Source organism: Melanostigma gelatinosum (assembly GCF_949748355.1).
Source record: "Melanostigma gelatinosum genome assembly, chromosome: 6".
Taxonomy (NCBI): domain Eukaryota; kingdom Metazoa; phylum Chordata; class Actinopteri; order Perciformes; family Zoarcidae; genus Melanostigma; species Melanostigma gelatinosum.
In genome coordinates this window covers 17,971,754-17,999,063 of record NC_136639.1, presented here as the reverse complement: position 1 = coordinate 17,999,063, position 27,310 = coordinate 17,971,754, and the positions used below count along the sequence as shown (strand labels likewise).

The window sequence follows — 27,310 nt, the reverse complement described above, 5'->3', positions numbered from 1 at the left end:
TATTTGTAAATTATTATATCTGCGCAAAATCTGTGCTTTTCCTGCACGTCCTCTCTGCACAGCCTCAGCGCTGGGGCCATGAGAAATGGAACATAAGAGGCGGGTCTATGAAGCAGTTTAGCCAATTGCTGATTAAAGACATAAATGAGTGACATACAATTTAGCCAATCAGTATCCTCGAATAGATTCAGCTCGGGGACAAAGTCGTTTGGTAACATTTAATTGAGATGGTAAATTAACAGTGAAAACTCATCATAGCTAAATTTAACATCAGTATTCCTAATTACATTTCATGTTTCCTTCTCCGAATCTTTACCTCCTATAACAAGGTCAATAGGGGGATCTCAATAAATAAACATATTTTATTATATATATATATATAGTACTGAATTCCCTGTGAGGGTGACTAAAATAAGATGTCCTGACATGTTTATCAGTGTTATTTACTGCTTTGTTTCATGTTGGAATAAATGTTAAATATTTAACTGCAAAGTAGTAATGCGTGTTTTAATACCTTTAAATTGTTTTGCATTAAATCATACTGGGATGTTTGCTGAAATTGATTGGATGGCCCTACCTAGAAAATTTTCCACCAGCTGCCACTGGTCACATGCACACATTATCAACCATACAGTCTGTGTTATCGTCCCATAAAATAAATATGTTGGAAGAGCAGTTCTACATTTAACTTTTGAATATAATCAAAGAAACCCGAAAGTGGTTTAATTACACCTTGCTGAAAGAATAAAATACTCAAAATGATTTTGTTCCGATTGTACTACGAATGACGAATTATCCCAAATGTCTTGACATATTTGACTTCAGTGCTAATATTCCTTTTTGTACTAAATGCAGCTGGTATAAAAATATAAAATAAAACAATATAGTAAGACCATAGTGGCTGAGCATAACTCTCTGAAGGGAAAATGTAGTAACCCTCATATGTAAACGATCAACTCTCCTTTCAGGCCCATCTGTGTTTTAGCAGTATTAAAGGTCCTAAACTTTTCTTCATTTATAATATGAAAATATCAGATTAACACTTTGAGCAGACAAGTGACAAAGAGAAGTAGAAAATTTATTGCAGTATTTGTTCCACCAAAAGGGTCTGGATCCCCTTTCCTCGTATTACTAGGGTGACCTAATACAACAAAATCTACATTTACAAAATATCCTCCTGCAATAGGCCACATATACTGCATGCGTAGTTCGAAATAGAATAAATTATGTTCAGAGGACTCTGCCATTGTACAGCATGGACAAATAAAAGTGAACAAAAATAAAAATTCTTATTTTTTCTTTTTCCTTCAAATATCTAAAAGCTAAAAGGAAAAAAACATCAGGGTGCTAGTATATAATAAACTCCAAAAACACTTTAATAAGAACATCAAAAAGACTAATTTCCAACATTCACTTAAGGTTTTATTCTTTTCTTTTTTTACAGTTTTTTTGTCTTCAGAGATATAAACATTTTAGGTTTTTGTTGTGTTAAACTATGATACAGTGGGAGTAGAAATGAGCGACTAGAATCTGCTGCACAACAGCGAAGGAGCTCCCACAACAATGTTGACGAAACATTTCCCTCCAGGTCTCTTTTCTGATAGCCTTTTCAAGGGATAATTTGGGTGAATTATTCCTTTAATGCCTTCCGGATTCTATCCTCTGCACTTGTACACAAACAAAACGTGAGCAGTCCCTCTAATATAATAAGTCTTATGTTTTGTGTCATTTTTGCAAGAATAACTCATGTAAAAGTATGTAGTGTCAAATATTCTTGCCCTCTTGTGTTTTCTTACAAAAATGAGGAAGGAGAGGAGCAGGGTAGGAATCCAGTGACGTTTGGCTGTGTTGTTGGAGGTGGCAGGTTGAGGAGGAGGAGGAGCAGGAGCAGGGAAGAGGAGGATTTTGATAAAGTAGAAATGGAGAAGGGGGACCAAAAAAAACCAAAGAAAAACACCACACGGGAGCCATTAGCTAGCTCCTCCTTCCCGCGCCGCATACAGTGAGCGTAAAGTCTGTACTATTTTGTTGCTCAGTTTGTGGTTGCTGGTCAAGGCAATCTTCTTGTAAATGATGTCCGATTCCTTAATAGTGTCCACCCAAGGCACCAGTTTGCGGCCATCGCGTTTCTTGGCCTCTGCCCATGGCCCCGAGTAGGAGCCGGCCATCCAGTGGATGCTATATCCGTTGGAGATCTTCTGGATGACTCGAGCTATTTGGGGCCGGTCCTTGTATTTGGGGCAGGAAAGGGCGATCACATCAAAAGCATCCACCGTCTCGTTCATGGAGTCGCCTGCTCGCCTTGGCCTTCGAGAGGACTGCAGGGACGGCAGAAGAAAAATAAATAAAAATGTTGCACTATTTTCACGCACATCTTTAAATTGCATTTTATAAATCGTGTGCGTTTCAGTTTCTCTCACCCCTTGCATCCTTTCGTCGCCGTCGCTGTAATCGTCATCGGTCTCCGGACCTGCCTGATTGCGTGGACTGGGTCCTGACATGGGGCCAGAGCCTCCCAGTAGGGCGCTTATGGCTTTGTTTCGGATGTTAGCGCTGGCAGACGCTTCTCCCTCCTCATCCTCCTCATCTGGGTCCAGATGTTCCATCAGAACCTTGAACTGTTTTAGAGTGAAAAGACAAGAAACTTACTTTGAGATGCGTAACTTTTTTCAAGCCACCAGAGAAAAAGCTTGGAGAGAGCGTAAGAAGTGAAGCGAGGTTATACATGGACACCGTTATGGAAGATGCCAGCATCCATTTAAAAAAAAGACGAGTCACCACTTTGTTATGTGGTACTTGTACACACTAGAGACCAATAAATTATTTCAAAACAGAAGGGAAGGTGATTGGCAAAGTCACAATTAATAAGTCAGTCAGTCAATCATGAATAAATCAATAATAAAATAAAACTAAATGCATAATAAAGCAATCAAAGGAATGGAGATTCCTCTACTACCTGAAAACTATATCATAGTCAAAACATCATTTAACATGAATACTGGACTTCCTTGAACGCTAACCCGGCTCTTTTCACATTTCACTGTGTACTGTTAACTTCGTATTTAAATGCTGATGGAAGTAACTGGTGAGAAGACCCCAAAATAAACAGATTAACTGGTTATCGGTAATGTCGGCCTACATCACACATTGACAACGAAAGTCTGACACAGCTTTATTACTTACATCTAGGTACTGTCTGACAATCCGCTTCTTCACATCTGTCGACAGCGTGGCGCGGGCCATGTTGTTGGCGATGAAGTCGATGGTTTGTCGTGGGTGGAAGAGAGCGGTGCTTTTCCTGTTCACGGCCTTATCGTACACCTTGGCTGACTCTGTCGGAGAGTACTTCTGAATTTTACTGTGGACGACAAAATAAAAAAAGTTACAGAAGTCATGGGATTCCCAAAGTGGGTCAAACTGGTCAAACTCATCCACACTTTAAAAACGTAGATATATTTACTTCTGGTTTTATTATGTAGCTCTTACCCGTCAGAGAATCCATATTGGTTCTTCAGATGCTGCTTGAGCACCAGCAGCAACAGGATGCCTTGAACAGCATTAGCAAAGTCCAGGAGGCCTGTGGGATTGTCGGGGACGAGCCTCATTACTTTTTCCACGTCCTCCAGATCCAAATCGTCCAGATCAGATTCGGACTCCGAGCTCTCCGGGTCAGGTTTTCTGGCCTTTTTAGGCCGCCGTACCACATCGCCATTGTCACCGTGTTCTTCCCCACCGCTCCTCGGAGAATCGCAGTTCATCCTTTCCTCTTCGTCCTCTCCATCCGACGTGTTCTTCCACTCCTTTACCTTCTTCTCCTTACGCCTCGGCTCCTTTAGCAGAAGCTACACAGGATAAATAAATAAATAAATAAATAAAAATAAAAACTCCATATAGATACTTATAACATTAAAAATGCATTTCAAGATTTGTTCAGCCCTATGATGCAGACACATATACACGCAAGCTACCTTTCAACATGCTGTCCTACCTCTTTGAAGGTTTGCAACAAGTTGCTGCCAGAGACAGACAGCGTGATGTCTATGTGGTGCATAATGAACAGAGGCTCCTCCTGGCTCTGGTATGGGAAACAGGCCAGGTTGTCTGCTACAAATAGCAGCATGTTTACATCCATCTTCTGCAGAAAGAAAGAAAAGAAAAGCGGGGAAAGCATGATCGAGAGTCGGTGCCTGACACAAACTCACACTGCAGTGTATTTCAATTTGAACTTGTAAAATAATGGGATTTAACATCTTTCTACACAATAGTGTTTGTCATCTCTTTATTAAAGGTAGGTTGTCTCTATCCCCAAGAGTCATATTTAACACTTCCTCATTTTATTACATTTCTCGCCAAGACACAAATGTGATATTCACGTAGCATGTTGTTAATGAGGAAATACCACTTTACAATGAGCAGTGCCAAGCTGTGTGAAGATGAGTGCAAGTTTACTCACAGAACTGTCATCGAAGAGGTTCAGCAGTGAGATGAGGAAAGCCCTCCGGTGCTGCCGGTTCCCCCGGATCATACTGAAGAGGTGGGCGCATTGTGCCGACGGTGTCTCGTCGTGTCTGAAACCTCTTATGATGGTCCTACGAGACGACTCGATGGCCTGCTGCAAGTTGTATGACATCTTCATCCCGGCCACTGCCTTCATCTGTGACAGAACGTGTTGAAAGAAAAGTGTTACACACACACACACACTCAGCATCTCAGAGAACGGTAGAGACGGCTGCTGCCACTTAAATGTGTGTTACAGTGCTTCCTCCAGAACTACAAAAGAACCATCTACACTGTGAAACAAGAAAAACTACTGGATACAGACTCTGGCTGAAATGCCTTTAACGTGTGTGTTCCCGGAGGTTTGTCTGAAGGCCATCAATGGAGGAATAAAGTTCCACCACAATCCATTTCATGCAGTAAAGCAGCTACAACACAAGTCATCCGCAACGGTTTGTCTTTATTCTACATCATCATGGAGATGCTCTCAGATCACAAACATTCTACCAACGGCGCTAAGATGTTGCTGGATGATTGAGTGCTCCTCTGTCGGTCCTTTGGTACTGAAGGGGAGAGCTGAGAGGCTAAGTTGGAATTCCTTATTGAGGTACAAATCGAGCATCGAACACCAACTCACATGGATGAATCCTGTGTACTTCTTGTCGATCTCCAGCAGCTGCTGGTCAGATTTGTTCCTCATGCTGGGCTCCGGGTCGGTTGCCATTGCAATGAGGTAGGGTACACACTGCACAGACGGGACAAGAAAGATGCGACGCTCACATGCACGTGTTCATATTTCTGTTTCTCAAACAATTTAAATGGAAGTAAAAGAGGGTTTATCTACACTACAGAGCATGAAAAATGGATCTTGGTTATTTTTAGGATTTAAGATGCTAACACACACAACCATTATCACAAACTAATGGATCAGAAGAAAAATGTAAATAAAAATGGTTTAATATTGATATTATATGAACATATCGCCTAAATCTGTGAGCCTAATTCTATGGCAAACATGTGTTATTGAAATGGGATTTCATTATTTATCAATTCCTCGAGGTGGAATTGAGTTTGACAGCTTGTGGCTCTTACCTGCACAGGATGGATGAGACCCTGGTTGAGTGTAAGAGCGATGACGTTGAGAGCAAAGTGCCGTACACTGGACTGGGTGTGGAAGAACACCTCCAACACCTGCTTTAGATAAAGCTGCATGATGGAGCTGCTCATCCCTGAAGAGATGTCTCCCATCTCCTTCAGATCCTCCTGTTTGGACAGTTTCTTCCCTGCAGGGACACCAAACAGGATGAGTCGCACCAACTTGTTACAGGCAAAGCGTAAAAAGAAAGTACGGTAACAATTTAAAGTACAGCAACAGCTTCACTTACATTCTCTGTCTGCTTCCTGCATCCGCGTGTCTTCCTCCTGAAGGTATGTCTGGAGGTTTTTGAGGATCTGGATTTTGAGGTTGATGGAGGAGGCACGGTCAGCCAGGATGCTGTTGTACAAGGTTTTCACCTCAGGCATAAACATCTGGCTGGGATGCATGATCACAAGGAAGCCTGAGGGGAGAGAACAACAAACAGCAACGACACGTGAGAACAAGTAAACAACGCTTCTCCATCTACCTCGTGTCCACCTGCTCAGAAAACACCACGTCTCATGCTGTCAGTCTTTCTAAACACTAATAAACATGGCGACCTTTACATTTGTCAAACCTAATAATAATAATAATATTTGAAACGGTGTTCTTGCCTAAGCCGATGATGGCTTTGGTCTTGACCTCCTCGTCCTCATGTTTGGTGAAGTATACCAGCAGCTCGAGCACTTTCTCCTTGATAACAACCTGTGCACAACACACAGAACACATAGTTGTGACTTAGTGTACATTAAATTACGTCTTATAAAGGGGGTAGAGCAATGGATTTGGTTTAGTATCTCAGATAATTTCCCCAATTTGACTTTACTCTCCCTAGCAGCAAAGCCCAAAACAAATAATTCAACGTACAGTTGCGATCCACAGCTTTCCTTTTAAAAGGTGGAATATTATGAAACATCTGCTACAATCCATACCTTGTTTGTGCCTTTGAACTCCTCCAGATCAAAATCAAAGTGCCGAGCCAGGGCGCCCACAGTGAAGAGCGATCGCAGCAGGAAAGGCTTGTTTGCTACCAACGTCGTGATGTTGGGATCCTCGTGATGCTGAACCTTCAGCTTGTTAAGTGCACCTGAACAAAGAAAGAATACATTTTAAGTTACTTCTAAGAAGACCTAGATTATCGGTATGTCCTATGTTACGTTTCTGTTAAAAGTGACACTTTAAAGCTCAACTTTAAAACATCAAAACGGTGCATACAAGATGCTAACTGTATATCTCACCATAGAATCTGTTGAAGCAGGCCCAGACAAACTTATAGTTGTGCGTGACTTTGTTGACAACAGCTCCAAGACAGCTGACACAGTGCTGGACCACCTAGAGAAAAGGAAGGAAGACGCCATGTATAACAACACTGATTACATTTCACAGAGTAAACCCGGTTCTACAATGTTGCATCCAATAAGTGTTTTCTGAAAAGCCACTAGCACACACCGTCATGCCGTATTTGATGATAAGCTTCATGAGGTCTTCTTCGATGGTGGCCAGGAAAGTTTCACTGGGGTGCTCCATCAGAGGAACCACAAGCTCCAAGATCTTTGCCACGTTACAGATGACCATGAAGTCATTGGCAGTCTGCAGGGGACACAGCATAACAGTGACTTCCGGGGAAGCTCTGATAGATCAGGCAGCAACAATGACTAGATTATGGGTCCTTAAATTCCCGCCAAAAAAAATCAGTTTTCATTGCTCAATCCAATCTGTGGATTTGGGGTGAATGCTTTATGTTAATGTTCCACACTGATATAAAGTATCCGTAAACACATAAGAGTATTTTTTAAATAATTAAGCAATAGATTAGGCATAGAGAGCTTACGTTACACTTTGTGGTCAGGTAGGGTTGCATGGTCATGGCATGTTTGACCATGAGCTGGGCCCTGATCTTGCTGAATAAGTACAACGTGGTGATGCACGCCACTAGCCGTGTTGAGTTTACACCTTTGTTGTCTGCAGAGGAAAGAGGACATCAATGAATTCCACTTTAAAATCAAACTTATTATAGAACATTGATGAACTCAACGAGAAGTGTCGACAGCGGTTTAAGACAGAATCAACTGCTGCATTATGGCAAAGTTTAAGTTGGTGTTAAATTAAACAATTACAAACCTGAAAGAGACTCCTCGTATTTGAGTATGTGCTCGACCAGATTGTCAACGAGCTGAACACAGGCCTTTTTGGCCGGCTTATACGATGCATCCTCTTCAGACTTGAGAAGCTGAAGCGAGAGAGACCACGGTCATTTAAAAATGTTTTAAACATTGATATATTTCCCAACCGGTGAAGCCCCGACAAAAAAAGAAAGAAAAATTCTAATATTTACATTCGAAAGAAGCTGCTCAAACCAGTCATAGCCGGTGTCTCGACACGCTGCGACCTGAAGAAGAGACAAGAGAATTCAACTTCACCATCAGGCAGCCAGTCAAGTTGCAGTTTAAAACCATGTCATCACTTCATGTTATCACTTCATGCACGAGAATTAACCCAAAAACATGATGCCTCCGCCACGGCTGAGTGAAGGTTGATTAAAGATGTGACCTTTTCATTTTTTTACAATTCTATACAACAACCTGCCAGTTAAACTTACCACATCGGTGATGTTGAGGATCTTTCTGGTCATGGTCTCCTTGTCTTGATTTGGAGTCGGAGTAAACCACAACTTCTGGAATGTCTCATTCACCAGTTTCTATAAACAAGTTTGCGTGTCATTAGTTTTCATCTGTACTTTGTACGAATCGTTCAAAGGTTTTGGGATGAAGTTATTGCACCAGAGACATTTATCTGAAAAGAGGGGCTTGATAAACAAAGAGACTACTAATGATAGAAGAATGGAAGTTAAGTAAAATTGTGGAGGTACGAAGGTGCAGTGGATCCATACCTTGATACCTTCCTCATCATTGACCCTGCGGATCATCCTCACACACATCTCAGTGATCTTGCTGAAGGTTGGCTGCTCCAGACAGATGTCTCTGAGGATCTTGATCACCCGTTTTCTTACACTGATACCAGTGTCCTGTGCACCAAAAAAAAAAAAAAGATTGTTTTGTTCTGCAAGCATTAGCAAGGCCTTTGTTTTCATTACACACAGCAGTGTGATCGCTCCTCTCCGACAACAGGTGGCAGTATAAGACCGTGGTGAAGATTGAACTTCTCATGAACCCTCTTGAGCATTTCCATGACAACAGGCACAACAATTTCAATGTGTTCACCTTTCAGATGTTGCGGACAAAGAACGTGCGCCAAAGCATGGAGGGTTGCACCTCATTTCAACATTGACAGTTCCCATCACCACGGCCAAGACAATGACAGCGTTGATCCTGGACTGCATGCTGCCATTAAAGTGGCTTCTTACTTCATTTTATTGATGCAAAAGCAAACTTGAAACATCTTAATGAGCCTTTTTAAGCAACATTTCTTCAAAGTCAATCCTTCAAGTGATTTCATGTAAACTCAGTGACCCAGCAGAGGAATAGGCCCCGCTCTTTAAGGGCCCTGAATGGGACAAACATCCAGCACTAAGCCGGCCCCGGTACGACAAAGTCTGCCATTTTTCAGCCCAAGCCCCACACCAATAACTTTAAGCTCTCCCTGATACACGCAAAAACACACACACAACTAAGACTACAGCGTAACGCACATGAGTAAAATGTGTGTAATATAATCAATACATCAATATTTCACACAGTAAAGTAAGTTGGGTGGCTGGGGCCATAACAACCGACTGCCAGTGCACAGCATGATGTGCAAAGACAACGTCAGCGCAGTAAGTCACGTTATTATCAGCTTATGCCCTGTGTGAGTGTTTCGTTCTGAGAAATCATAGTTCCAACTGCAGCATCAACATGTCAGAATCAGGGTGTGGCCTAAACAGCATGAGGCAATGAACCCAGCATTGAACTGGTATGTCGATACCTGTAGATCAACATGTTGATGGCACGGCACACACATTTGTAAACAAGGCTCATCAGTAGAAGCAGAAAAAAACACGACTATCATGTGTTGAGTTCATACAGGGATAGTAAGACCTCACAATGAGTCTACAATGAGCAACTTACCAGTATCCTCTCTATGAGCATGTCATAGTACTGCTCGGTGAGTTGGGGTCTGCTGAGCACAAATTTGCCCAGCAGCTCCACAGCCGCTTCTCTCACACTGGTAGAGTTGTCCATCAAACGACCGTGGACACCACGCTGCATGTCGGACTGCAGAGGTGGAGAAGAGTGCGTCAGTATATATAGCGAAAGGACTACAAGATAACTTGGCTGCGCAACAGAACAGCACAATAAGAAAGTAACAATCTTGACAGAAGAAATGAGAAAAGCAGTCCTCTGTGAACACAGATGCTAACATACCCTGGCCAGTATGCTGGGGTCCACAGCCACAACCTCAGACAGACATTTCATGGCTTTAGTTCTTACAGCGATGGCACTTTCCCCAAGGACTCGCAAGATCTATAAAATGAATAAACAAAGGCACCAGCTTGATTACACAAACTGATCTTTTTCAGAACAGATAAACCAGTGAACCCTAATAACACCTTTATTATTCTGTGTGAACAACTTAGATGATTTTACGTAGCTGCTGTGATTCATTAAAAAAAACAAAGATACTTAAATCTTACCTGTGTTAAATAAATATCAAAGCTCAGGGCGAACGGCCTCATGGAGGCCAAATAACGCACAATCAGACATGAGTCCTCATAATCCACAGTGTCAGAGTTCATTCTGGGGAGAAGGGCAAAGAGGACGGCCGTCAGAGGATCATAAAGTCATCGCACAGTCAACTGACAGAGAGACTGTAACTGACATGGAGAGCTTTACTGAGATATTCATAAATCTTTACTTCAGTGTGGCGAAATGAGACGGCGCCGCCCTGATGATGTTGCGCAGGAACTTCTTGCGCTTCTCAGCACGCTGCATAATTTCCCCGGTGGTCTCAATCTCCTTGGCATGTTGCGGTCCGTCCGATGAGTCCTCATCCTTTGAGTTCTGGTTCCTCATGGACTTCTCAGCTTCTGTGGTGGCGTCCCGAAACCACTGGGCGACGTAGAACTTTCTGGCAAACTAGAAGACAACGAAGGTCTCAGCGTCAGAAAACATTAGTTATTTAGAGCAATTAATCAGTGAAACAAGTGTTGATATGCGAGCCTTTAATGTAGATATTTATTTCTAAACAATAAATCTGAGCAGATGGATTCATGGCTAACAATTAAAATGATTAGTTCATCAGTGTTGTGGTTATATAAGGTGTTTTTTTATGTGGCCAAATAGCCCAGTTAATGTAATAAATTAAAAGTCAACGTGACTCTCAAACGTCGTGAATCTAAAGCTCCAACAGTGTTTAAAGTCACCACTTCCTCAGCCAGTCTAATGTAAACCCACCACTAGTGAGGCATCCGTCTCAGCATTCTCCTCCAAGTAGTCCAGGAGAGCCTTCTGCAGCTGCTGGGTCTCATCAGTTCCTTGAGACTATAGAATCAGAGAGAGATCACAGAATACATGTTCTGCTTGTTTTTCGTCACTGTTAAACATCAACTACGGTCCAAGAGACAGCGAGGTCATCGAATGTGGAGCCGTTCTTCTAACCTCTCGCAGGATTCGATCAATTGATTTCTGGTCCATCCTGCTGGTGACGGCGTCCTTCCTCAGACGGGCAGCCACGGTGCCCAGGTAGTCCAGAGACGCTACTCTCAGAGCCATCTCGGTCTGCTTGTTGCTGAACTGGTGTACCTGAGGGGAGCAGAGACACAGTGGGGAAGAAAGGAAGAGTTTTACACTTTGGACCAAGATTGACTTTTACTTAAACCCTAAAAATTATGAGTTGCAACCTCTTAAGTCCGAGTCTCGTGTTAAATGGGTTCCGTTTGGTCAAAGGAAGGTAAATCTGTCCCCCGCTATCAAATCTGGATCATCTATTCTTGAAATCACTGAAGCACAAATAGTTGCATTTCCCGTTTAAAGAAAGAGCTCCGTCATACTAACCAGCAGTCGACCGAGCAGACTGAGCAGCAGCTCTGCAGCCGGCCACTCTGGTTTGTTTACTGTCGAGAGCAGGTCCTGGACAAAGTTCTCAAACAAGGGCCGGTAATCTTCTTCTGCCTGCTTGCTGCCACATCTTGAGGACGGCGGAAGACGAGAGGAAAAAGGGGGAAAAACAGGACGCAGGAAGCGAAATGAGAAAGAATTAATGGGAGCAAAAAATAATCAGGGGCCGAGGGTTCAGAACATAAAGCAACCAGAAAATGAAAACAGTAAACTGATGCGTTAAACCCAACTAGCTGTCAGACTAATTCCATCAAACGTAGTGAAGTGTTTGAGTACTTGACAGACTTAGAGCAAGTAGGCCCCTGAATTGTTTGCATCTTGTGCAATACCCAGCATGCACATGGGAAACACATGCACACCATGAGGATGCTGGTGGTTTGATCCATATGCTCAGTGACTACAGAGGGCATAACAAACTGTGGCAGTAATGCTCCAAAAGAGAAAAGGTAGTGGTTCTTCAGCCCATCTTAATAAATACTAATGATGACAGCTTTGGTTCAATAATGCAACTTTGCAATTATAAGTGCGAAGCCTTTTTGAAGGCAGTACAGACAGGAGCGGTAATTACTTTTTGAGGAAGACTGAGAGGAAGTTTTGTGCTGTTCTCATTGCTGTCTCATACGAGTTGGTTATCAACACATCTTGATCCACCTACAAAATAAATTAAAAAAAAGACACAAAAAGGACTTGTGAGCAAACGATGTCTGATCGCGTGTCTGTATTGGTATAAATTGTACATCTGCTTGCTTGTGCGGTTAGTCGTGCGTGTCTGCTCGCTGTCCTACCTTGCTCTCGTACTCGTCAAACATGTCTCTGTCGTTGGGGAGGTGGACCACACACTGGATCAGCTGCAGCACCAGAGCCGTCACCATTTGGATGTACAACGGCTCTCCGTCCTGGTCTGAGCTGTTCAGCCTGAGGACACACGAGGCAAAAGACGCATGGTGACTTACTATTATGGGTATCCAGGCAAATAATGGAGTTGGTGATGGAGGAAACAGACTTTTATCATGGGAAATCTTCACCTCTGCCTCAACGATTTTTCTTCATTAGTAAGGTTTCTTATTCGATGCCTTATCCCTGCAACACCTTGTGGGCATAAATCAATGTAAATTCATCTTCAACAAATTACCTGAAATTCCTGAGGGAGCGCTTGCTGGTGGGCAGTCTGGCCAGAGAGGTAAAAATCTCCTCCAAGATCAACTGTCGATGCTTCTCATAACGTGAGAACACCTGGAGACAGAAAGCAATAAAAGGTAGTTCGTCTCTACCCTCAGAGTTTGGTAGTAAACAGTAAAAACATGCATTTTCAGGGATGTACACCAAAGTAAAAACAAACGTTGACTCACTGCTGTAACTAGTTTAATGGCACACAGCTGCAGCTCACTGACATTCTCCACAAAGAACGGAGTGATTCCCATGGAAGAAACCTGGAAAAAAAGAGAATGGCACGAGTCATCATCTGGTTTGCGATTACATTTTTTGACTTCGTAAAACAGATGACTGCAGTCTAACGTTGTTTTTTCAAGTGCTTTCAGTGTTTACCTGGAGGATGGTGGTGTCCGTGAGAAGCTGGATCTCCAGGAGCTCCGAGATGTTGCTGACGATGTCGCACACTTTGTTGTACAACATGACGATCACACGTTGCTTGTGTGTGGAGCACTTTGCACGCTTTGCCCTGGAGCTTAACAGGCCACCTAGACGGGCGAGAGAAGCCCTTGTTAATCCTTTTCAGCGTGTTTTTGATCGTGAAGGATTACATACATGTCTTAACTGTAATTCAGGGAGTCGTTTAGGTCGCTCTGGCTGCTTGAGTTGAGATGCTAGAGTTTAGGACAGCGTCATTTCTGCTACAGGTCATATGTTTTGTGCTTCAGGTATAAACTGCCATGCAGGAGGAGGTTAGGAAGAGTTCGTGGATACGGTAGTTTTACGTACAAAACTGATGGAAGGTTCTAACATATTCCAAAACTCCTCAATTTTGTTTCACTCAGACCCCAAAGGCCCTGGCGCACACAAAGTTTGAATGAAACAAAGCCCTTTTTCCTTGATCCTCACCTCCATGAGGGTCCACCCTGTAGACTGGGTCGTATTGTGGATACAGTGAGTTCTGAAGATGGAACTTGGTGTACTGCAGCACCCTCTCGATGACGTCTTCGATGTAGACAGCCTTCGGCATGTGCACTGAGGTCATGATGTGAAGCGCTGTCAGACAGGCGTCTGCTGACTTTGTGACTCTCTCCATTATGAGGTCTCTCCAAAGCTTCTCCTCATCTTCAGCATCGTGGTCCTGAGGTTAGAAAGGAATGTCAATGCGTTTTACAGAAATAAACTTCTATCAGAAGGTTTTTGATTTATTCAAGCAAATAAATCTTTTGCAGCATTTTAACAATTCATTTCCCATTTTTTGCAGCCGGTGGGTATTTATCAACGTGAATACTGTCTGGATTTCTTCAGTACAGAATATCATACATTACTTAAATACCAGGACAAAGTATATTCAACACAGAGAGAGGCAGGAAGGGAACTCACATGGCTCATCAGGGTGGAGAGCTTGGACCCATCCTGGATATTCTTCTCCAGTATGTTCAGCAGCTTCACCAGCTTGTCTGACGGGATCTACAACAACAGAGACAGTCACTTAGACCTCCACCTGAACCAGCACCACACATCAACAACAGTCTTGGTAGTAATACACTAGATACAGTACCCTGCTGGAGATGCCCATGGCCTTTATCTTGGCGGACTCGCTGCCCAGTTCGTTCAACTGGTGTTTACCGAGCATGAACTCTTGAGGTATCTCATCATCATCTGCCGCTGCTGAAAAACACAAAAACAAAAGCACAATTATGGACCGTGAGGTTTCTGCTTTTGGATTTTCAAAAAGACAGTCGGCCCTTATACTTACCCATGGCGGTGAAATCCACATCCTCCAGATTCTCCAGTATGTTGTCAATGCTGTTTAAGAACCTCTTGAATGTGGACGAGTCCATCAGCTCTTCGTGGGTGAGCTTGGGTTCATATGCTTTCCGTTTCTTCTGCTTCTGCTTCTCCTTAATTTTTCTGGCAACTGAGTGAGAGAAATTTCATCTTAATTTTTTTTGCTTCTTGTTTTGTTTTTATTGTGTGTGCCAGATACCACATACACAAGTTCATTGTTATAAACCAATGTCACACACTAAAGTTAAAAGACCATAATTGGATATGGGGTGACAGATGACTTGAATACAGACCTTCAGTCATGGTGGGTGGCGGTGGGGAATGTTCATCGGAGGAGTCTCGGTAGCGGCTCCCTGAGCCCCGTCTGCCGTCCCGGTTCCCACTTTTCCGATGTTCCCCGGAACCCCGGCGATCTCTTTCTTCCACGTCCCAGGACCTGTCTTTGTCTCTGCGCTGGCGCTTCTTTGCAGCTGTAGAGATTAGGCATAAAGAAATCAGGTCCTAAAATCTAAAAAAAAAAAAAGAAAAAAAAAAAAAAAGAAAAAAAAAAAGGTATACCAAAGTACACTAACGCGTCACAATGTATTGGTATTCAAATATAAATTCTATGTAGAAATGTTCGGATCATTTAAGAATTTTTACCAAAGCAAACGACCAAACCGTGAGAAAGGACGAGCAGCGAGAACCGACGAGAACGGAATCATTTTACTCACACTCTCCATTCGCGTCATAGTCTTCATCCGAGCTGACCTCAGCATATTTGGGGGTCTCGTTTACGGTGCTTCGTTTCCTCTTGTTCACCTTCACCCTTTCGCACAGCGGCATGGTTGACTCGATCTCTGCCAGCAGCTCTGGTGGCAGCTCCTTCAGAACTGACGGGTCCATACCGCCTGGAAATTGAAAACATCATGTTCTCAAGTTATTAACAAAAAAAGGAATCCCGTTTTCTTATTGAAGTGAATAGTAAAATAAAAATGGAGATAGAGAGCAAAACTGCGTGCAGTTGAACAGCTTCTTGTTCTTACTTTTGCTGGGCCTCCCTGAAGAGATGCGGTTCTTTCCAGACTTGCTGTGTCGGATGATCCTCTGGATCTGGTCAACAGAGAGCTTCTTCAGGACCACTACAGGCTTGGGCCTCTTCTCAAAGTCCTGCACCAAACCAAGCCTCTCCAGTTTAACCTTGGGCTGTCCCCACATTTGACTTTCATTCGACCCACCGACATCCTTATCACGTTTGATCTGAAGGAAAAAACACAAAACAACAAAAACAGAAAGGCGTCAGAAAAGCCCTCTGCATTTGTAACGTTTGAGGTTCAAAATTCACACGTGAAAGATTTTGACAGAAAAGCATGAGCTTTGTTTCAAGAAAAAAAAGTAAATAATAGATCAAAGTGATTGACATGAGAGAAGTGGTGTTGATGTTCACTTCCAGTATAGCTTTGACAGCAAGGAACAATCCACCGTTTCCCAACGTTGTTGTCTTAAACTGTACGAGTGATGGTCAATCAATACATCGTCATCAATGCAGTGCCAAGGCAGCAACTTCCCCCAGCCACTTGGGGCAAAACAGGACATTGTGTTTGTGAATGTTTCCAGTCGTCAACATTTTTCACATTGTGAATCTGACCAATACAATATCCAATCATTCCTACCAGGCGAGCATGAGCCAACGCGGTTTTATTTAAGAAATGAAGAGACATTCTGTTGATTTAATTCGTCAACTATTAATTTCCATTTAACATAAGCACCGTTCTTGGATACATTTCTCAGACTATGATTTAATCCAACCAGTTCCCCCACTGGGAAGCCATAACTCCTCAGCCAATGCGAAACACTGCTTCACATTGCAAACGCTACCAGTGACCGACATACATCGTAAGTTAACAATAACATCAAAGCATTGCTTAGCTCTACTGAGACGATAAAGATCGATACAGTGATCCCATTTCATCTTCCTGACACATGCCAGTGGCCTCGTAACAGATCAGTGTTAACTACGCTTGTATCCTTCAGCAGCTGCAGAGCTGGTTTCCTGCCCGGACGGCTCTTAACCATTTCATCCATGTCGTTTGTTGACTGGATTCAACCGATCCTTTCTAGTCGCACAAACTAAGCTGTTGCATGCAACACTGAGTCTGCGTTTAAACGACCATATTTAAACGTGAGCATGTGGCTGGGGGTTGCATCTCTCAGCACTGCATTGACGAAGTAAGTATGTATGTAAGGAAGGATGAAACAAATTGAAGCTGAATTGTAAAGAGAAAATTAGCTTTTTTTCAGTCCAGATTTGTATGGCTGCATGATACAGAGAGAGGATGTTTGAAGTCGACATTTACCAACACGAAACCTCTGAGAAACAGTATTGGAGCATTTCTTAAGAGGTACTTTGCTTTTGTTTACACATCGGACTCACAAATGAATCAACTCATGGTTCGGTATGGGTTAATGCATTTACACCGTTTTATCTCAGGAATAAACAAAAGGCTGACAAATGGGAAAACAAAGACGCAAACCAGAGTGAACAGTGGTGTGATTTGTTTTTTGAGATTGCAGGCAGTGAAAGCTGAATGACTGGTAGGTGGGGTAGACATTTGGTTTGGTTCAGCCCAGATCACCTTAGGGATCTGGAAGTTCTTCAGTGCGCCACTATGCCCTCCAAGGAGCTGAGCAGGGAAAGAATCTGGAAGTTTAGCACCAGAGGCAGACGACGCCGGTTTGGAACCATCGTGCCTATTGCCGCTCCGACCAGGCTCCCCGGTGGAAGAAGCCCGGTATCTATCTCTGTCACTTCGACAGCGCGAGTCAGGCGAGCGTCTGTCTCGACCGCCCGTCTCGCTCCGATGCCTCCTATCTCTGTCAGATTCTCGGTCCCTGTCTCGTCCATGTTCCCCCCGGTTTGATGACTTTGGCATGTCTCCCCGTCTGTCGGAAGACTTGTCATCGTGTCGGTGCTTCGACGACTCCCGACCATCTCTCCTGCAGTCATGCTTATCGACCCTGTTCTTGATGACTTCCGGCCGCCCGTCTGGTTTCAACCGCAAAGCCGTGTCAGAACCCTCCACTGCAGCCGGCCCACTAGCTGGTTCTTCAGGCCAGCGTTGGGCCTCAAGGGCTGGAATAGGGGCAGCCAGACAGGGGTCGAGCTGGCCATCAGCTCGGCCTGCCTGCTGGAGGTCGATGCTCACCATGAGGGGAGGGCGGCTGGCACCGTTCCCAGCTGCGGTGGCCTCTTGCGGGGTCAGTTTGCCAGCATTGCCCCCTCCTGTTGATCCACTGCCTGGGGCACCTGTGGGGCCACCGGGTCCCCCTGCACCGGGCTCCAGGGGAAAGGAGTCCTGTTTTCGCTTCTTCAGTGGCTTGTCTATAAAGAGATGAAGATCAAACAAACTTGTAAAACCTCTGAAGTTCTTCACAACTCCTGTATTTATTCAGCTTTTATCCATATAGTCATGTTTCTGATATTCTACACACCTTTATCTTGAACCTCCTTGGAGCACTTCTCACTCGCCGCCTCTCGTTCTATCCTTTCAATTTCAGCGAGGGCATCCAGCTCTGCCTCGTCGTACGGGGAACTGGGAGGCTGCAGACCACTGGCACCACAAGCTTGCTGCTGCTGTTGCTGCAGCCGAGCTAGATTCTGCTGGAGAACAGGCACCTGCTGAAAGCCCAGTTCTGTCTCCATGTTGTCAGAGTTCTCGTCCATTCCCGGCAGACCATCACCTGAGATATTAACAAAAACACTTTTACAGGGTTGCATTTAAAAAGGGCTTTAAATGGACTCCACTCCAAGACGCGAGTGCAGCATACATACGTTATTAAAATGCTGTGAAAGCTTGAAAATGGAGATGTAGGAAATCACATAACCAAAAGATGGGGATCCAGCTCAGATGGTGCCTTCCTTCCTTACCTGGGGTATCGGACTCATTTGACTTGACCCTGGACAACTTGAGGGTGAGTTTTGTAGAGTCCTTGTTTGGAGAGCTCACAATGTCGTACAAATCTTTCTCCTCTTTCACTGCGGGGCCCTTCTTCCTCTGCTGGAGCTGCAGGTTCTGGACAGGTCCTCCCTCCCTCGGTGAGGGCGCATAGGGAGGTGGTGACTGCAGAATCAGCGGGGGGCGAGAACCTGCTGTGAAGAAGAAACACCAAAGAGAGTTAAAGTTACCCTCCAAAGGCAAGTATAAACAAAGTGCACAAAATCAGACACAGCACTGTCGTCACAACAGACGCTGATGATGTACAACACCAACAAACCAAGGTGTCCTCCAAGACTGAAATGACCTCAAACCATTCTGTTGCTGTGAAATTGTAATCATGAGTTTTAGAGAGCCGCTGGGGGAGGCCGCTTCCTAAATGAAAACCGGGAGGCACTCTAGTGTCTCCTTCCCTCTTCCAGTGTCCTTACGTTTGGGTGTTCCTTCACTCCCTGCTGGGGAGCAGCCGGACTGTGGCGACCTCAGAGAGAACGAAGGATTCCTCATGGCGGAGTCTCCCTCCTAGACCACACACAGAAAAGACAGATGTAATCTACCAGGTATCAGCTTTACACTGGACTTTCTACCAAAAATATCTTAAAACTGTTGACGGCAAGTCCAACTTTTGTCAAATTGTCGCAAATTAAGCTGTTCTCATCAAGGATTCCATAATCAACCAATCATTTTAACATGGCCCTGATTCTGTCCGGCAATTCAAAACCATAATGTTGACTTTATTTAATATATACAAAATAATAATAATGGGGAAAAAATACTAAGATTACACCTCAAAACCAGCGTCCATTTAGAAAATTGCTCATTGAAAATACCAAAATAAATAAATCGATGAACCCATAAAAGATGGAGGGCGTGGCGTTTCTGTTTTAACAATTGTTGAAACCTAAACAGAACTAAAAATACACACAAATATAACCACACGTATGTGGCTCAACAAGGGTTTATTCAGAAACCATTGTGCCTGGTTAGTTAGCGTAACAGAACATTTTTTGTTTCACATTACAAATGTTCCAAACCCCAAAGAAAATGTCGACAAATAACATTATTCAACAGCAAACTTTGATGTTTGTTCATGTAGTGAACCGATAATTTACTCATTTTGGAGTTTGTCAGTTGTACCTCAGTGCTCAGTCGGTGTACAATGTTCATGTAGTCCTCCGAGTGGTGGTTGGCAGCGTTGGCCATCTGCCCTGATACTTTGCCCTCGTGGATATTTCGTATGCCGCCTGTAACCATGGGACTGGCCACAGAGACTGCAAAATAAATAAAAAGGTGCTTTTGTTAGTGATCCATGAATGAGGCAATTTTAACACTCTGATCATGACAGAAAAAAACGTGTTGGTAAAATACAGCAAATAGGTTTAACTGCATACATGTGGCTTCACTTCATCCAGGAGTCGGAGAGGTTTTATGAGACCCGAAAAGTAGTACGTGAATCCCTGAAATGTCACCCCCGGATGTAACTGAATTTACAGGTTGTATACATCGTGAAAATTGTTGTGTGTAAAATGCAAAACTATTTGGGCTCTTAGAAGCAAACTTGTTTGAGAAGCAGATGCCTGTTAATTAATCTGTACAGTGTTGAAACAAACCTGTACCTCCTGTTGTTGGTCAAATATTTTACCAGTGAACGTATTAAATCACCAGAGCAGACATTTCAACCAATTACACTTGTAATTGAGAGGCACTTGTAGGAGCCACAACTGTCACAGTTGTTGTGAAATAAATTGCAAATTCTATTCATATTTGGAGGGCAGGAATTTTCTAGCCAGAACCCAAACCCAACATATGATCTGTAATTTTCATAGACGACATTAACGGTAAATACACATTTTTTTATTTACTGGAAAGAAAATGATCATAAATAAATACATAAATAAATGTTTCAAACATTTGCTGTAATTTGCTTCACAGCTATTTTTTTAGCACATCTGTCAACATATACAACAACGATGATATGGTGATCAGCCAAAATTGACCAACAGTATCAGCCGTACTGAAAACATGGGCTAAAGTCATGAAATTGCCCCACTGACCTTTTAAATCTAATTATTCAATATCAACTATACAATTATATTTTTCTATGTTTTATTAAATTCTGATGTTTCAATGTATGGAGCACTGCTCTGTCATATATTTGAATTCAGAGAAAAAGATAAAATAGAGGTTTCTTTCATAAAATATTTGGGAAATCCCCGGTTAAACATCTGAATCATTCGAGACAAAATACAGTTGGAAATCTAAAAAAAAAAAGAACCGAGGCAACACCTGTGAAGCAACTGAATGAAGTGTTCAGTTCACACTTACAGCAGCTTAACAGGGAACGAACGCAATTTTGTCCACAACATCCTCAGCTGCTAATCACAGGCAACCAACAAAACATTGCAAAGACAAAAGTCAACAATTTAGTTTTGTAATTTGGCTACAAAAGCCCCCTGATGCATGAACATGCAACACACACACACACACACACACACACACACACACACACACACACACACACACACACACACACACACACACACACACACACACACACACACACACACACACACACACACCTTGTTGTATCTGTTGGTGTTGGTTATAGCTGGGTGGTTGTTGATGGGGGTACTGCTGTATGTAACCGGGGGCGGGGCTCTGGGGGGTGTAGGGGCTCGGTACTGGACTGTTCTGGCCCATGTACCGACTACTGGAACCAGTCTGGGGAGCCACAAACCGACTGGACGACGTGGAGGAGAGAACGGGGAGAAAGAAAGTGAGCACGCACGTAGGAGGGAGTTGCATGCCAACAACAGTAAAATAACTAACGTTATAATATAATTGTATTATCTATCGATTAATCAATGACACTAAATAACACAAAATGTTGCGATGCAACTGGGATGTACCAATGAAAAAGAGGAGAGAATGTGCTCACAACACTTACACGGTCACAGTTTCTAGTAATGGTACATAAGGGTCGGCTAAATGTTGCAGCCTGACTCACCTCGGTGGATTTGGAGACATTGCAGCCGGCTGGAAGTTTGCAGGCTGGGCCGGGCTATGCAAGGAGTTTTGAGTGATCTTGTATGTTGGTACCATCGGCTGCTGCATAACATCTGTTCAGAGATGATAAAAACAGTATATTAGTTCATAAATATCTTTATGATTGTAGGCTTTCCTGCCATAATGTGCAACAGGTAGTTATCTCCATACTTTTCTCCCTGAAGATGCCAGGGTTCCTGGCCAGCATGGTCTGCAGCAGCAGTGGTGCATCTCCCTCTGGCTCATCGCTGCCCAGGTTGTCCTTCAGCTCTCTGAAAACACACAAATAAGTTCAGTCCAATTTTTAAAAGGGTGAGAGTAAGACAAGTGGGCAGCATCACCAATAGCAATATGTAGAAATGGACAAAAGTGAAGGATGTTTAAAACTCTAAACATGTTTGAATGCAAATATGAATTGCATTTAACATATACATGACCATGTAGCCTACAATGTAGGGTTGGTACATTGAACGCTCTATGTATTCCTTGCTTGTTTTAGGAATGTATGGACAATGTTGAAAATCAATGAGCAGAGCGCCTTCATGGCTAAATTGGATTTACAGAATCTTCGGAATGACCGAAATTGATTTGGTTTGTCGGGTATACTTCAGAGGTTTCATATGAATAAACATCAATACCTCAATATAAGATGACAAATAACATAATAAAAATGTGGCCTCAGTAATAAGCACTAAATTGGATTTTATCTAAATTTGTGCCATGGAACCAAAGTGGCATTTTCAAGATACATTAAGAAACTTTTTTAAAACTATAACTTTAATACAAAGTTCTTGACTTTTAAACATAAAAAATGTCATATTTGTCTGCAGCGAAATCACTTCATTTCTAAAGTCAACAGTGGCATCTCTTCTGTCGCTACCCGTTCTTACTGATCATTTGTAAAGTTGTTATGTGACATCCTGAGCTCTCTGTATAGGACACAACGCTGCCATATACACACTTTCACGTATAAACTCACATGTGCTCCGTGGAGACCTGGTTGAGGCCATGGGCCAGCTGGGAGGCCAGATTCTCATCCCGACAGCCCAGTAGGCAGGTAACTTCCTCTGCGATCCTCCCATTGTATAGGAGGCTCTTAGTGGTGGTGGCCGGGAGAGGGGATGGGAGGGGCAGCTGGTTCAACACTGAAACAAGAAGCGATAGATGACGGAAAGTATAGAGATGGGGAGGTAAAGAAATAAAGAGACAAGGGTGAGAAACCAACATCAGCCATAGAGGACACGTGGTTGTAGAAAAGTAGAGAGAAGGAAAACAAAACATGGCAAGACAAAATATATTATCACAATTGCAAATTTACATCTGTTGATATGTCTTATTAGCAATTTACACTAGAAGAGGACACACAACAGAATCTGTGCTCGTGAGTTTGGAGAACGGCGGTGTGTCACTCACAGTCTGTGAGGCTAGCGATCCCAGCGAGAGTGGTGATGGGAACATGAGGCATATCCCCATTCATGCTGAAGGTGAGGGTGGGGGAGTGTGTTGATACACAGGTAGATCAGGGGGTCGATGAACGACACCCGTCCTCACATCTCCTGACTCCTAGGAAGAGAGGAAGGTTAGTCAGGGAGAGAGAAAGACAACAAAAAAAACAGCATGAGTGGAGGCAGGAGAAAGAAGAAGAAAGAGGGCAAGAGTAAGAGGAGGAGAAAAGGATTTACAAAATGAGTAGAGACAGAAAAAAGAAGGGCTGAAAAGTGAAAAACAAGTGAAAACAATAAAATAGTCAATTCATTGGATTCAGACATCAAAAAACATGGAATCAAATGCAGTGATTGAACTACTATGTGCTGCATAAATACTGCTATGTCTGCCCTGAGGCTGAGATTATATTGTGTGAGGGAGAACTGGTACCGGCTGCATCATCTGTGAGCCACAAATAAATGTGTCTCATTAGATCTTGTCAATCAATATAAACTGTCATGGATCCCACCCTTTTCATTCATATATCTAGTATTATTTATATAAGGTAGTAATCCATAAAGGGGGGGGGTCTTTAGTGGGCTCTGCTCAGGTAATAGCAGGGACACAGGATTAGAAATGTCATGGCACTACCATGAGTGCAGGTTAGGTGTCTTGTTATGTTCAACAGATCAAAACGAAGGATTCAATTCAGGTCTTAGAGGTCACCGACTAGTAGACCATCCTGCTGCTCCATCGTGTTATGTTATTATACTGGCATACACAATAAGCAGCGACAAATCAACCATGAACTATCCCAGTCCAATGAACCGATGAATAAAGTATTAAAATGCTTGCTATTTTGGTTGCAATCTGTAAAGTAAGTCGCAGTTCAGCCTCAGTTTACTGACTGATGCTTATTATGAGTCATTTAATTGTCATGTCAGATTACTTTACATAGCTTCTCAGTAATAGCAAATATGCAATTTACAAACATCAAGGGAAAGCAATGCATTCTCTGCACGAAAAATAAGTTGTCAACACAACTGCACAATATTAACATAAGAAAGGAGCTTTGTGGGGGAAAAAAGCATGATCATAGTCATGCATCATACTGTCACCAGTGTAGATATTTTTTGAATAATGTACAGCTCCAGTGATAATGTACTCCAGTGGATAAGCCATGACATTCTGATTGGCCCTGGTAATACAGTAGATACTATACCAAGTGTGGGTATAAACCAACGCTCCTCTAGTTACAGCACTTAATATCAACAGGACTGTCAAACTGTATTAGTAGTCAACTGATGTCAATCTTTGTGTTACTACCATACCAGTCACTAATGTCAAACCACAGGGCACTTCACCCTCCGTTTATAATGAGGGATGTGCATAAATTAGAACCCTATGTTGTACTTTATTTGTGTTTTCTTGCTCGGTGTCCTTGACCTGTCAAGTAAGAGTAGTCAAAGGAGGTCAAAGAAAAGCTGAAGGAAAAGCCACCGGCAATTTTCCGAATATCAGCCCAGGCTTCATGGATAAGCCTGGTTGCTACAATAAGTCGGTAGAAGGCCAGGACGAAATTCTCTCGTTTTCCGTGTTCACTCCCCATGACACAATTATGATGAATGTGTTAGATGTCAAAATGAAAGGCATTGATAGCACGAGCCTCAAACATGTTACGATTCTCAGTTGTTTTATCAATTAAGAGTAAGCAGGCATTACTATTGTTGAAAACTACCTCAAAAATACCTTTTTGAAGAATTCTGTGCAGTCTCCGGCGGACTCACTGACATTTCAGATAAAAAGTCCCACTCCTTCACTCTGTTGAAAGACAACGTGGACCTGCATCAGACTTTGTGAGATAGAAATGCATTTTATTCTTCTATGGGGAAAATTGTATATAAAGTTGCGTCGACAGCAGTTAAACTAATAAACTAACCGAAACCAGCAAAATAATGCCAGATACAGCAACACAACACTGACTGTCACACAAGCATTCCATATTTGCAACAACCATGTCATTACTGCTACACAATCTTCAAACCTAGAATGCAACACTGTTGACCTTATGAGAAATTATTTTTCATGACAACTAAGGAAAAGCAACACGTTGACAACAACTTCTGCTTAATAGTGATGCCATGCAAATCTGTAAACACAATGTTGAAACCAGACTTCAGTCCAAGCCGATCGTAGAGGTGATAGCATAGTAAATACGTGCAACAGCTTCTGCATGACATAACTGTTGGAGGATCAACAGATGGATTTTGTAAACATTGCATTGGCTAGCTATAACGATAGCATGCTCAGTCGATGTGCTCTTCCTCGGTAGGCAGGGGCTTGCCTGACAGCTGTGAGACTGACAGGCAGAAGGCAGCACAAAGGGAACAGATGCACTGTGATGGTGGCGGCAGTAGTGGGGGGGCTGCTTCCTCCAGCAGCCGACAGCCACCGAGCGCATTCTGCAAACTGGCTAACTGCAGAAAGCAATCAAAACAGTTTCTGTTGTAGCTGAGAAGCCAAAATGTGTAAGATTCCACCAACATCCACATGTCAACCAAACTCCGATAACTGTTAGCGTTGAGTAACGTTAACTGTAGCTGAGGCAACGTTGCGTGTGCTCAGTCTATAACTTAGGTTAAGTCACTCACAACATTTCAAAACAGGAGAGTAACCAAACCCAACAGAAGCCCTGTCAAAGGCTCCAGCAGACCAACGCACAACGCTAACAGCCAAACAACACAAAATAATGACAACCCATACATTAGATAACGTATAGTTGACGTTAGCAATCATTACATTGTTTATTTTAGTTAGCTGAAATGTCAGCTGCAGCCCGCTAACGTCACTTGCGCACAAACATACCAGCGTAAACTCAACATTACACTGCCAATAAGTTTCCTGTCTAAGTCTTTCGAGCTAACCACAAAGCTAGTGTTACATGTTACGATAGCAGCTAAGATAATTAACGCTAGCTGCCTAACATTCGCTAACAACAATAGTCGTATTTTAATGGCTTGCTAGTTATGCTAACTAGCTCTAACTGTTGTGGATTAGCTTCTAACTCTGTTCCTCGTTCAAATAAAGCGACTGCTATTAAATGAATACAATGAAGCGCTTGTAGGAGGAGATGCGTGCCAGTCAATTTCCCTGAGCTCGGGATAATGCGAGGAGTTAGTGTGAGTAGACGTAAAAGCAACGGTACGGAGTCTAATTCCGTGGCAACGGCCCAATCCCCGGGCTCGACAAATGACATCCAGTCGAGGCCGTGCGCCTCGGCGGAGCAAAAACACACCTAGCTAGCTCGACTGGCTAGTTCGCTAGCTTCCGTTACCTCCAGGTCAACGATTAACGACGCCGTAGGTGGTCGTGCAGCAGAGCATTTATTTATGTTGTTGTTAATAATCGCAATTTAAAAAACTTTGTTGCATCAAGATAGACGGGTGATTATATTTACCTTCGGATGTTGCGTTCAAAGGGAGGGGAATGTTTTAGCTTGGTTTCTGTCCGTGTCCGTATCTCTAGCTCCCCCTTTCTTCTCTCTCTGCTCCTCCAGAAGGAACTCGATTGGCTTGCCAGCTAGCTGGTTAGCTAGCTTGCTAGCTATCAACAATAATCCGGGTCGGACTGATTCGTTCTTTTTCCGTCACTCAAGAGTGAATGTTTCAACGTACATTCATGGGGAAACATTCGTTCGTCGGCGTTTCAGTCGGTCTGCGCCGACATAAACAATGAGTGCAGCCAATTTCGACAGTAAATGAGAAATATGACGATTGTTGCGATCATCAAGAGGCTCTCCTCTCGTAGAACAAAATGCCGACCGGAAGTTCTGCCGTCTGACTGACCAAAGATCTCAGGAGTGACTCCCTCCATCGGCGCCAAACAAAATGCCATGCGACATTTCGTGTTTGAGCCGCTAGATGGCGATGCACGACAACCTTACCCGCTCAAAGCTTACACTACATTTTAATTTACATCAGAAAGTCAAATAAATATAGTATAAAGCCTACGTATATAAACAAATCGTAATTTCCTGGTGATGAAACAGGCCATGGAATTACCAACAACATACATCTCCTTTAGTCTCTTCTTACCTACACTAACGTACTAATATTATAAACATAAAAAAAAAAAAACATATATATATATATAATTACGCTAGGTGGAACACTTACATTCCAATGTTTTCTGTTTAATGCTAAGACGGACTCCGTTCCTTTACTTAAGTAAAGTGG

General features: G+C 43.0%; 1 protein-coding gene across 2 annotated transcripts; it reads right to left on the bottom strand.

Annotated features, from left to right (window-relative positions):
• Nucleotides 1–1,060: 1,060 nt before the first annotated feature.
• Nucleotides 1,061–26,766, bottom strand: nipbla (NIPBL cohesin loading factor a). Of its 2 annotated transcripts, none has more exons than XM_079270036.1 (49): nucleotides 26,533–26,766; nucleotides 24,825–24,896; nucleotides 23,064–23,213; nucleotides 22,630–22,795; nucleotides 21,822–21,922; nucleotides 21,613–21,724; nucleotides 21,185–21,345; nucleotides 19,743–19,876; nucleotides 19,037–19,127; nucleotides 18,539–18,760; nucleotides 18,103–18,351; nucleotides 17,247–17,992; nucleotides 15,657–15,870; nucleotides 15,345–15,521; nucleotides 14,925–15,101; nucleotides 14,600–14,761; nucleotides 14,402–14,511; nucleotides 14,224–14,310; nucleotides 13,750–13,981; nucleotides 13,237–13,388; nucleotides 13,041–13,121; nucleotides 12,824–12,924; nucleotides 12,477–12,606; nucleotides 12,260–12,342; nucleotides 11,629–11,761; nucleotides 11,233–11,376; nucleotides 11,029–11,115; nucleotides 10,490–10,710; nucleotides 10,269–10,371; nucleotides 10,000–10,098; nucleotides 9,703–9,849; nucleotides 8,526–8,660; nucleotides 8,235–8,333; nucleotides 7,971–8,024; nucleotides 7,757–7,865; nucleotides 7,467–7,597; nucleotides 7,085–7,225; nucleotides 6,874–6,967; nucleotides 6,568–6,722; nucleotides 6,250–6,340; nucleotides 5,883–6,056; nucleotides 5,590–5,780; nucleotides 5,135–5,242; nucleotides 4,454–4,654; nucleotides 3,989–4,135; nucleotides 3,487–3,842; nucleotides 3,184–3,358; nucleotides 2,421–2,618; nucleotides 1,061–2,318 (listed from the first exon to the last, which is right to left on the bottom strand). In XM_079270036.1, the coding sequence occupies exons 3-49, from the start codon at nucleotides 23,125–23,127 to the stop codon at nucleotides 1,971–1,973; spliced, it is 7,593 nt and encodes a 2,530-aa protein (XP_079126162.1). In that variant the 5' UTR covers nucleotides 23,128–23,213; nucleotides 24,825–24,896; nucleotides 26,533–26,766; the 3' UTR covers nucleotides 1,061–1,970. The 2 variants fall into 2 exon arrangements, with proteins under 2 accessions (XP_079126162.1, XP_079126163.1); XM_079270037.1 differs by having other exon boundaries at nucleotides 17,817–17,992.
• Nucleotides 26,767–27,310: the final 544 nt, after the last annotated feature.

What these genes read in the sequence shown, in the direction of transcription:
- nipbla (XM_079270036.1), bottom strand. Translation starts at nt 23,127, where the DNA reads ATGAATGGGGATATGCCTCATGTTCCCATCACCACTCTCGCTGGGATC. An exon ending in ATGTCTCCAAATCCACCGAG is followed by an intron (nt 21,346 to 21,612) that starts GTGAGTCAGGCT and finishes CACGTCGTCCAG; the next exon opens with TCGGTTTGTGGCTCCCCAGA. An exon ending in TACACCGACTGAGCACTGAG is followed by an intron (nt 19,128 to 19,742) that starts GTACAACTGACA and finishes TGTGTGGTCTAG; the next exon opens with GAGGGAGACTCCGCCATGAG.